General features: G+C 38.2%; 1 protein-coding gene across 12 annotated transcripts in view; it reads right to left on the bottom strand.

Moving 5' to 3' along the window:
• Positions 1 to 1,764: 1,764 nt before the first annotated feature.
• The window catches only part of abi2a (abl-interactor 2a), a 37,048-nt gene continuing 26,701 nt past the window's right edge, over positions 1,765 to 12,111 (bottom strand). For 2 of the 12 annotated variants that reach the window (XM_026272204.1, XM_026272206.1), the window contains 6 exons: positions 10,163 to 10,284; positions 8,776 to 9,009; positions 7,269 to 7,427; positions 6,745 to 6,831; positions 5,568 to 5,738; positions 1,765 to 3,701 (listed from right to left, as the gene is read on the bottom strand). In XM_026272204.1, the coding sequence (XP_026127989.1) occupies positions 3,526 to 3,701; positions 5,568 to 5,738; positions 6,745 to 6,831; positions 7,269 to 7,427; positions 8,776 to 9,009; positions 10,163 to 10,284 (949 nt within the window). In that variant the 3' untranslated portion in view covers positions 1,765 to 3,525. The remainder of the gene's footprint in view (positions 3,702 to 5,567; positions 5,739 to 6,744; positions 6,832 to 7,268; positions 7,428 to 8,775; positions 9,010 to 10,162; positions 10,285 to 12,111) is intronic. The other 10 variants (XM_026272205.1, XM_026272207.1, XM_026272209.1 and 7 more) reach the window with 6 other exon arrangements.

Below are 12,111 nucleotides of genomic sequence, written 5' to 3'. Positions count from 1 at the left end.
AAAGAAGTTTACAAGCAATAGGGATAACCGCACCCTGGAGAGGATTGTGAAACAAAACCCATTCAAAAATGTGGGGGAGGTTCACAAAGAGTGGACTGCAGCTGGAGTCAGTGCTTCAAGAACCACTACGCATAGACGTATGCAAGACATGGGTTTCAGCTGTCGCATTCCTTGTGTCAAGCCACTCTTGAACAACAGACAGCATCAGAAGCATCTCGCCTGGGCAAAAGACAAAAAGGACTGGACTGCTGCTGAGTGGTCCAAAGTTATGTTCTCTGATGAAAGTAAATTTTGCATTTCCTTTGGAAATCAGGGTCCCAGAATCTGGAGGAAGAGAGGAGAGGCACACACTCCAAGTTGCTTGATGTCCAGTGTAAAGTTTCCACAGTCAGTAATGGTTTGCGATTCCATGTCATCTGCTGGTGTTGGTCCACTGTGTTTTCTGAGGTCAACGCAGCAGTATACCAGGAAGTTTTAGAGCACTTCATGCTTCCTGCTGCTGACCAACTTTATGGAGATGCAGATTTCATTTTCCAACAGGACTTGGCACCTGCACACTGTGCCAAAGCTACCAGTACCTGGTTTAAGGACCATGGTATCCCTGTTCTTAATTGGCAAGCAAACTTGCATGACCTTAACCCCATAGAAAATCTATGGGCTATTGTGAAGAGGAAGAGGCGATATGCCAGACCCAAGAATGCAGAAGAGCTGAAGGCCACTATCAGAGCAACCTGGGCTCTCATAACACCTGAGCAGTGCCACAGACTGATCGACTCCATGCCATGCCGCATTGCTGCAGTAATTCAGGCAAAAGGAGCCCCAACTAAGTATTGAGTGCTGCACATGCTCATACTTTTCATTTATATTTTTCAGTTGGCCAAGATTTAAAAAAAATCCTTTCTTTGCATTGGTCATGTTATATTCAAGTTTTCTGAGATACTGAATTTTGGATTTTCCTTAGTTGTCAGTTATAATCAAAATTAAAAGAAATAAACATTTGAAATACATCAGTCTGTGTTTGAATTAAAATATACAAGTTTCACTTTTTGAACGGAATTAGTGAAATATATCAACTTTTTGATATTCTAATTATATGACTAGCACCTGTATATAACGACAGGAAACCGGAATGAAAAATATTCTGCCGACTTCTAACAGAGAACTGCTCACTTGATATCGTGTTTCACACCATATTTTACAGAGCTGAGGTTTGATTTTCACACTTCAACACAAAACATTCCCTTCCTCTTGGTTGCAATTTTTGCTATGTGGATACTGCAGCTCTATTTATTAGCCTACTTTAAAAATAAAATCACACTATCTAAAGATATAAAAATGTTGAGAATCTCATAGCTTCATCAAAGCAGAATAAGTGCTCTTCTCGTTCTCCGCAGCTAACAGTCTGTGGGTGTCTGAGTGTGCAAACCTCCAGCAATCTTACGTACGTCTCAAGCCATCTGGACCCCTGATTGCTGCCAAGTTACGTAATTCTGAAAAAGAACATGGGCGTGTATTACAAAAAGAGCTCTGCACTATAACAACACCATCTGAGGAGAAGACATTTCACTATAAACTCAACACAACCAAAACAGCAAGTCGTTGATTTTTTTTTTTTTTTTTTTTACCATAAATGCTCAAAGGTGAAACATTTCTGTTAAGAAATCTCTGAGTCACATGGAAAGTTCCTTTAACGAAAAAAAAAAGGCGGTTCACATTTAATGTTAGAGAATTTGCACATTCGTTTCATCGACTCACACATGGAAATCCTGATGTCCATACCTTTATTCAGTTATATATACACACACATATATTTGCACATAAGAATATAGACTTGATGGGTTTAATTGCTTACAAAAAATTACTCTTCAATAAAATATCTGTCAACACTGGTGTTTAGAGTGATGAGCTTTCAGACAGGTAAATTATGCCTCTATACATCACATTTTGCCAGGTATTGCTGGGTAGAGAGATACGCTCACCTGGCTCTACCCTGCTTTAAACAACTCCATCTGTTCTTTACATAAGATTCCAATTAAAGTTCACTATGGAGATGCTTGCTTATTTTAGGACCTGCAAAATGGAAAACTCTTTTAGTAGCTGGAGAAAAAGAGATAAGTGATTGTCAAATAGTAGCTTATACACATTTCAATAATACTACAAAATGGCACAATATATTTAGCATAAACACAAAGAGCAGCCAAATTAATACTGTAATATTTGGACTGACCGTCCATGTGACATGAATGTCTTAAACTGGGTATATGAAGTCATCAAGAACAAACGTGTAGAACGAATTGAATATACTTTTTCCCAATGTCCGGTACTAACATGAATGAATAGACAAACTATATTAATGTGTAAACCTCTCAAAATATCCCACAACCAGAAGGATGTTTCATGCAGGTATAATTGCAGTTTTAGTTGATGAAATATTTCAAAACAGCTGTAGAAAATGTTGAGAAGATTGGAAATCACTAGTTTAACATTTCCAGATTTTTCAGGTTTTCCATGATTGTGGGAACACTATAAAATGTGAAAGGAAAAAAAAAAGAAAAGAAAAATTAAAATGTCAATATGTTTATTTTCATTAAGCATGCAGTCTATGAATCACTACATACACTTATCGAATATTAACCAAATGTTTAGCATCATGACACAATATTTAAATGTAAAACAAACAAACAAAAAAAGCAAAACAGTTTTAAATACATGAGGTTATTGGATATGTCTAGTACTGCATGTGTGTTGGAGCTGACCGATTCTCATGAGGGAATAAAAGTGAATAAACTTATTAAATATATTTAATGATCAAGTTAAAAAGTAAAACCAAGGTGAGACCTTTGTGCAAATATTTCCTATATCATCTATCTGGCTCAAACTAATTTTAATTAGTTAAGTTTAACAATTACTAAAAACACTTTACAGAGACAAATTAAAAAACCTTTAGCGGTCACAACATTTAATAAATAGAAAGCTACTTCTCTATATTCACTCTTTCTGTTCAGTTCCACACTTTCCTTGTACCTTAAAACACAACATGAATGTAATGACCTCCGTTTTTGAGCGTGAAAAGCATACCCTGAACCCACCTCAGGCCGTTCAAAAAACAAATCCATTTCAGAGACATCAGTCAGCCCCCGTGCTGCCTTCCAAAACACTGCAATGCTGTGGAATGAGCAAAGGTCATGAAAAATGGAAAAATAAAAACAATGAACCCACACTAAATCTAGCTTATGCATATCATGAACTTCAAACTCTGTATCCTTCATTCAACAGTAAACATATTATTGGCTTTTATTAAATACAATGTTATTTCTCTAATAGTGTTTCCTCAGTCCTTGGTGCAAAAGTCTGGTCTGCAACATCTGGATGTTCAGCTTCACATCGCTTCGTCTTTTCAGTTGCACCTCTCATCTCAGAAGTCTCTCTGTTATTAGCATGGTTTGTATGCACACATGCACTCTTCTGCAGTGTAAGGTTAGCACTGGTGGGCCTCAAGGGTTGGGGGAGAGACTGAGGACACCCTCACTCCGTGTAGTGCATGATGGACTCCACGTAGTTTCCAGGGAAGAGTCCCGTAGTGCCGCTCATCACACCTTCAAACCAGCCATCATCATTCTTTTTAATGACATAGATGATGGCCCCCTCCTGGAAAGACAATTCATCTTCCTTGTCCTGCATGTAGTCGTAGATCGCCACCACTGAAAGCAGGAACAACAAAGAGACAGTCAAGTTACAAGGTAAGTTTCAAAGGATGAGGCCCATGTAGATTTATTTTTGGCATTTTTGCATTTATTATGATATGACAGATCAGAACTGACAGGAAGTGAAGTGGGAGAGAGATAAGGAGCAGGATCAGAAGTCCTATTTGGAGAGTAATTGTGCAAATACACAAATTTGCATTGTACCTCAGTGATACATTTTGTGCATTTGGAGTGTGATTTCTTCATGGTGGAGGATTGAGTACTGTGATTCTACTAACCCAGGAACACATGGTCAGTTTCATGATTGTCAGATGTAAACAGCTGTCTATTATTTCTTAATAATACTAAATAAACATGAATTCTTGTTTATCTACAATTTATCATAACAACCATAGAGTATACGTAAAATTCTCTTAAAAAGGAGAGCTGCCTAAAACATTCTTAATTTTGATACCTTTAAATATATCAAAACATAATTTTTGATTAGTAAAATGCTTTGCTAAGGTCTTCATTTGGATAAAAAACTTTGATACCATAGTAATAGCCTATTTTAAATGATCACTATTATTTTCCTTCTTAAAAGCTCCCAATCACTGCAGTGGAGCGATGATTAAAGGTGCAGTAGGAGATTTTGGAAAATGCTAACTTCAGCCTGATATCAATGAAAGTGTATGTCCCACCCTCCCTGCAAATCACTGTTCAAAGCCACGCCCCCTGAACACTCGAACGCAAACAGAGAAAACATTACTACAATACATCATATGTCATTCACCGGTGTTTTTCTGCCATTCTCACTCTGTCTGCCCACAACACAAATGATGCATCCTATCTGCCTGAACCAGGTGCGCAGAGGTATATGCAAATGCATATGTTGACAGGCAGGTAGGAAAGTCAATTAAAATGCTCAGAACTAGCGTTTTGATTGGACGAACAGTTCTTTAGCCCACAGAATATATAAATGTATATGAATACATTTAAACCACTTAATGATTGCTATAAAGATGTGAAGAGACGCAATAAGCATAAGAAAAAAAAATTCTGAAGTTAATCACCTATTGCACCTTTAACAATATTCTTGAAAACTGTTTCCTGAAATGTATTATTAACATTTTCTTTTTGTTACATGTGTGCACAGTAGTGATATGCGGGTTCCGCACAGAAAATCACTGCACACGTGCACCGTACCGAAAGGCCTGCACCGAAACGGTCCGGTACGAATACACATACCGTTACGCCCCTAATAGGTACTGTGCACATACGCTTGTTTTCATATTTAGAATACAGAACACAACTCCACATTTAATCCCCCGATTTATTAATGTGAATATATTATATATGAATTGTCTGACCAAACAATTAAAATGTTAATTATGCAAGAAAACCTTGTGCTTTGTTCATCTGAACATATTATTTAGACTATTTATTTAATGCGATTATGCACACATTTTAATAAAGCCAAATGAGTTATTATCACAAGTGAATATGTTCATCGACTTAAGACATATAACACATTAGACACACTTTTTTGGCACCTGCTGTGGCATATTTGTGTAATATTAAGAAATGGGTCAGTGAACAAATCATTTTGGTGAACGAACTGAAAATAAATGAATCTCTTGAATGAATCTAAATTTCCACCACTAAACTGCACGCAACATAAATGGATTTTTTAAATTTTCTTTTTAGTGACCCGCCCTGCAAATAAAGAGCCAATTTCTTTACCCGCCCCAACCCGTGGGTTATGAGACGACCCGCGCATCACTAGTGCACAGTACTGTGAAGTGTAGTAGTTGTTCTACAGTACTTGCTAGTGGTCAAATAGGATTTACAAAACAACATTTCATCAAAATATTTTCAGTGTACCTTTCTCCAAGTATGTTTGTGGAGCCCAGGGTGGGTCTTCTTCAGCGTAAGGGTCACTGTATTCCACCACAGAAGACTCTTCCTCAAAGCCTTCTGGAGGTGGAACTGGGTTTTGTGTCTCCTCAAACACCGGCTCTTCTGAAGGGGGAGGTGGGGGAGGCGCATCTGAAACTGAGAAATGAGAAATGAACAGGACACTCACGGACCAGGACTCATTTAGACGAGAAGGCCTTGCAAGCTCATGAATCCATGCAGAAAGAACAAGAGGTGAATTAGGATATGGATGTTTAACTGTGAGAGAAACAGTGATGCAAGTTTGACGACTAATATTCTCAGAGCGCATACACGCACAAATGCACCTGTGTAAAAAAAATAAAAAAATAAAAAGACAATGCAATCAGCCTGTCTTTAATAAATCATACAAAGGACTGTTTTGTATTACCTATGAAAATAATACAGTATGTAATGCTTGGGTGTAAACACTATATTAAAACTACTGACTTTTAAAACTGCTAAATTACATTTGACACATTAATTTGCACTGATTACATACATTTAAAACGTTTTAAATATAGAATTTTATTTTATTGGTTTAATTTCTTAATACTAAATAAACATGAATACTCATATATCTACAATATATTGTTACACCCATAGGGCATCTGTAACATTCTCTTTAAAAGGAGGGCTGCCTAAGACATTCTTAATTTTGATCACTTTATCAAAACTTAATTTGTGATTGGTAATATGGATTGCTAAAGACTTCTTTTGGACAACTTTAAATGTGATTCTCAATATATAGATTTCTCGCACCCTCAGGTTTCAGATTTTCAAATAGTTGTATCTCAGCCAAATACTGTCCTATCATAAACCATATGTCAATTGAAAACGTATTTATTCAGCTTTCAGATGATGTATAAATCTCGCTTTCAAAAAATGGCTCTTATAATTGGTGTTGTTGTCCAGAGTCACATTTAACATTAATATAATTAATAATAAAGACTTTTTAATGTATAAAAACAAGTCGATTTTAAATAAATTGACAGCCCTGAAACAAGGATATATTTCCATGCTTTCAACAGCATGTCTTGCAATGAGAAGCCACATTGAGCTGAATGTGTGTAAGAGTGTCTCTGAACGCAGAAGGGTCTCATCAGAGAAGTTCAAAGCCACTTACTGGTTTCCTGTACGCGAGCCACAAAACCCGTCAGTGGAAGCTGGGGTGTGATCTGCAGTACGGAGGGTGGAGGGGGGGCCACTGAGGCTAGTCCACAAGACCACAAAAAGCACAGAGAAACAGAGGAAGGGGGGAGTGTGTGAACATGATAAAGAAAGTGAAGGTGAAAGGGAAAACCAGAAGACAGTCAGCAGTTAGTTTAGTGTGCAAACACTGTCTGACAAACAGGAAGTGGTCACGTTGGAGCAGAAAGAATAAAGGGTGAATCTACACCAGCTAGAGAACATTATACATCAAAGCACCAATCTATGTTAACTGCACATTATCATTAAGAACCTGGTGAGAGAGATGTTACTAGAGAACAAAGATATGATGGTGTGTCAAATACAAATGTTAAAAGAAAGTAGACTGCAGGTAGGGGGTCCATGATGTCCTCCATCTCAGAGAACAACTGAAACTGTCTTTGACGAATTACCAGAACAAATGTTTTGAAAGATGTCAGGTCTGAATAGTGAGAGCAGTACCTTGGTTCTGATTGTAATAGGGCCCTCCGTTCGGCTGGTTGGGGGGCATGGAAGTCTGACCCGAGATCGAGGGCGGCCGGCGATAGGGCAGCGAACCTCCCACTGTGGGCGCGATCTGTTTGGGGACGGGCCTGTTCATGCTGTAGAACTGAGGACCACCTGCATGAACAATACAGTCATAAGATGGAGAAAACACTGACTGCAGACGGAACACAAACATAACACCTATATTCCCCATTAACAGTAAAAAATAAAAAAAAATAAAAATAGGTCTACAGTCAGACCATTCAAAAACACGCATTTTGACAATGACCGTGATTGTCCTGAAGATGACCGACATATCAAACAACAAATCATAGTTCCTTTCATTCAGCGTCATGTTTCAAGGCGTGGAAATGCCGCCACAATAACAGTGGTGTGAAAAACTCTCGGATGCATTTTAAAGATTATATGGCGCAAACTTTAAATATTTCACATACTTTTGAAACTCCAGTGTTTAGTTGATGCTGATAAGTGCTCATTGTCACAGTTGTAAACACTCCCGCTTCTTTCTTTCGTGAGGGGGTTTGATGCCACAGCATTTTTGTTTCTAGGCGGATCGTTAAAGAACGTGACACACACGTCTCCCGGAAATCCTGTAGAATTCAACCAATCCGATGACGATTTCTACACTCCTGAAGTGTTTCCACTTTTGTGTCCCTTATGCATCAGACATTTAGCCAACAGTCCGTGGGCATGACGTCTGAGGCTGAGACTCTCTGGATTGTAGTGTGACGGCGCTGTAGGCCTTCATTTTAATATGCAACATGCAATTTTTTTATGCTTTTACATGCTCTCGCAAATGGTTCTAACTCAATTTTTTAAGATAAGCATAATGATAATGGCGTTGAAGTCATGTGATCATGGTGTACTTTATTTAATTTATACTCTACATTTAGCTTTTTAATTTTTGGCAATTGAATTAGGGCTTCATTAATTGAAGCAAAAAAAAAAAAAAGTGTTTACTCGTGAAGAATATCATGATGAATAATTAAATAATACATGTCTGCTGGCCAGAGTTTGTTTTCTGCAATAATCCAAACATCAATGGAAAAATCTTACTGGGTTTAGATCAGGGGAACCAGGTTGATGCTAAACCTACAAAATTAAGTAATCACTGCAGGATTCTAGAGAAATATAAAAAGCGATTAATCAGCTTGTATTTAAGTAACATGACACTCAAAATAATGCAGCACGTAATCTTGTTTAAAAAAACGTCTGTATTCAAGCAAATAAATTGCATCTTTTTATTTATTTTTTTTATTTTTTTTACGACAATGTGAGTTGGAAAAAACAATGAAACAATAGTAAAACCAGCCTGAGAGACTCATGAGGAAGCAAAATGAGTAGGACACAAAGACCAAAAATTCACCACAGAATAACGTGATGCATCAGCAGGTGGGTAATGAAACAAGGGCAGAAGGTGTGACTGATGGGCTGGAAATGGGCCGGACAGAGGAAGACTCACCTGTCCCAGGGTTGGTGCTGGATGTAGCACTAGCTTCAGATGAAGCGAGGAGTGGTTGAGAGGGAGGAGAGCCATTATCTGGAGTCAGAGAGCTCTCAGTGGAGTCGGGTTGAGTGGGGAGAGATTCAGGGATTGAGGTGGGGTTGGCTGAGGGTTGTGTGGGGGTTAAATTAGAGGACGTAACAAAAGACTGAGTGGAGTTAGTTGTAGCTGAGGGTGTGCTGGCACCAGCAGCTTGAGGGTAAAAATAAAAAAAGGAGAGAGGGAGGGAGGAAACCAAATGAGAAATGCTTTTGCATTTCACTTAAAGGGAACTAATGTCGGGGGCATGCCAGAAAGTAATTTGCTTTAAGCACAAACTATACTTTGTACACGTACTATAGCATTTGCATGGTTATAAAAACTACTATTCTGGAGACAAACCTTTTGTCACGTGCACTGTATGTATACCCTCACATATGCATAAAAACTGAAGCATACTGTGGCCTCAAGTATCAGAGATCATGAAGGAAAAAAGACTGGGCTTAAAATCTGGTCACAATTCAGCTTTTGTGAAGACCAAGTATATCAGTGGCTGCTAATCTTGCTCCTGTATGGCAAGTTTTCAGCATTTTAGATCAAGCCCTAATTTAACACACCTGAACTAGTTAATAAAGGTCTTCAGGATGACTAGTATCATCCAGGAAGATGTGTTAAAAACTAAGCTCTGCAGGACAATGCCCTTGAGGATTGGATGTGTATGCAAATCTCATTCAAAAATTCCTTGTTTCAGTTCAGCAAAAAAATAAATAAACAAAAATAATAATAATAATTATATATGCAAATGCAAAATCCATTCTGTAAAAATTAAAAATGTACAAAAGTATTGTTATTGTGTATTGTTCCTGTAGCTCCAACAACTGTTTAGCTGGTTGTGTGATCAATTCCCCAGAGAATAATTGGGAAACACATGGGGAAAAAAGTGACTTTTTTATATAGGAATATAGGTTGATATGATATAAGAATATAGGTTGATTGCATATATAAATGGTATTTATGTATATATAAATGTGAATGTTATTCTAACAACCATTTTCTGGACATTTTCTGAAGCTATACAATAGTTTTGTGAAGACTAATATTTATAGCAGTTGTTCACTGGAAATCTTGACTGAAAACTACAGACTTTACAATACATTTGAAAACATCTTTTCTAGTTGCAACAGCATAAAAGGACAAAAACTACATGCATTTGAATTAGTTCTTGCTTGCATCATCAAATGTTTTTCTGTGGAAATATAACTGACTAACTCATTTTGCGTTCCGTGAAAACAAAAAACAAATGACCGCAGCCAGACTGGAAGTGGTATGTGTTTGATAAGTGTTCTTTCTGTGATGAAGGTGTCACCTGGGAAGGCGCTGGGTGGAGAGGGTGTAGGAACGGCGATTGGAACACCCACACTGCCGCTGCCGCTGTTTTCACGACTGCTGCTGCGACTGCTGGGATGACTGCCGCCGCTGCTCCCGCTGCTGAACACACGCTACAGATTACACACCTCACACACGTGTGTCTCATGTTGTACACATACTAACATCCAGAGACTACAAAACAGACCAATCATAAGGGCGCTCAAACACACATTCTCCATACAAAGACACACACAGATGAACCAACAGCTCACACACGACAGGAATACAGACAGCAGCATGGGTTGGTTCAGTGTCTATGATATGGCAGCATTTGTGAGTCACAGAAAGGAGCACACTCATCGCCTGCGCTCATCTTGAACGCACAAATGCTGAGCACATGGGGCACAGACTGCATGAGCTCATGTGCTTGAGATGCAGAGAAAGAGCAAGAAGAAATCCACAAATCAACCAGTAGTGAGATGAAGGTCCTTGAGACACTTTTTTGAGATGAAAAGAAAGACACAGCAATGCCAGGCAAAAATAGAGCTAAAGCAGCTGACGATACACTCATTAAATGGCTGAAGAGAAAAATAAACTGTCAGCAACTTTAGAGTTAGCAGCGATTATTATGTTCGTAGTCCCCTGAACTAGATATTCACCTATTTTTTTTAATGCTTATTACTGATCTGACTGAGCAACTGAAAAAAAAAAAAATATTTTAATTCATTAAAGATTTTCTCTAATTCAAACCTGCTCTTTTCTTGAGGCCCCAAACTAGTTACAGTAAAACTTAGTGAAATATGTAACAGCAGTTTACGAGTTAGCTTGCATCCCATCATCGATGGTTCAAAGTTTAAAAAGCTTCTGAAACTTTTCTGAAAAGTTAACCCTGGCAAGCTGATTTGAACTCCCAAAACAAACTCCTTCATTTTGGCCTAATTTTGTTCAAGATGATGTCACAGCGGTTCAATCTTTGATTTGACTTGAAGTATATCAGGGACTGAACTACGGCCAAGTCTTTTCTTGGCAGTTTTTCTAAAATTATGAGGGTAAAGGAGATTTGGAAACAACACAAAATCCCCGTCCTTAAAGTGCTACAAACCCAATGTGTCAGGATCACATCTGTTACCACACAGGATCACGTGTGTTAGCACAGTAACAAAGCTCCAGCAACTTCAACTTTCTGTAGCCTTTAGATGCAAGATCAAGGATGAACTCTGTTCGATGATATTTAAGTGTTCTCAAATATGAATTTGACTATATTCAAATCATCAGTCCTTCTGAACTTCAGGAGGGAACAAATATTGTTATTTCTGTTCAAGATGTTCAATAACATTTCCAACTGGCAAACAGATGGGAGATGGCTGGGGGGAAACAGCACAAAATGATTTTTCGGATCCTGAAATGACAATAGGCAGTCTTTGTTTCAGGGTGAAAACATTAGAACTGATTAGGATTGTTTTCAGTCAAGTTGGAGAGTGTATTGAACAGTGTTCTTGCTCAACAAGTAAAACATAGGACGCTAAAAACAACAAGGTCAGAGTTAGATTCCCAGGAAACACACATTATAAAATCGCTTTAGCTAAAAGTGTCAGCCAAATGCATAAATGAAGACGTTACAGGCATCCCTGCAGATGGCACAGAGATCAAAAGAGAACAAGTGAGAGTGGTTACATAATTTCAGACACAGCTGAAAAGGTCTGAGCTTCAAAGGAAAGACCCAGAGAGAACTATCTGCAAGAGTCTATCTGTGCTTGTTCTGCAATGTAGTGGACATGATCTTTAAAATCCTCAGAAAAAAATTAAACAAGGAAGGAAAAGTTTAAGATGGGAGAAGAGAAGAATGTCAGAGAAGGAAGGGCTCTGCATTCATCTGAGAGCATCTTCAGACTTCAGTCTTTATCCTCCATGACTGATGATGTGTTTATGTGAGCAGTGCTAACGTCA

Source organism: Carassius auratus, chromosome 9 (assembly GCF_003368295.1).
Source record: "Carassius auratus strain Wakin chromosome 9, ASM336829v1, whole genome shotgun sequence".
NCBI lineage: Eukaryota > Metazoa > Chordata > Actinopteri > Cypriniformes > Cyprinidae > Carassius > Carassius auratus.
The sequence above is the reverse complement of the archived record's forward strand: the minus strand, read 5'-3'. Positions and strand labels throughout refer to the sequence as shown.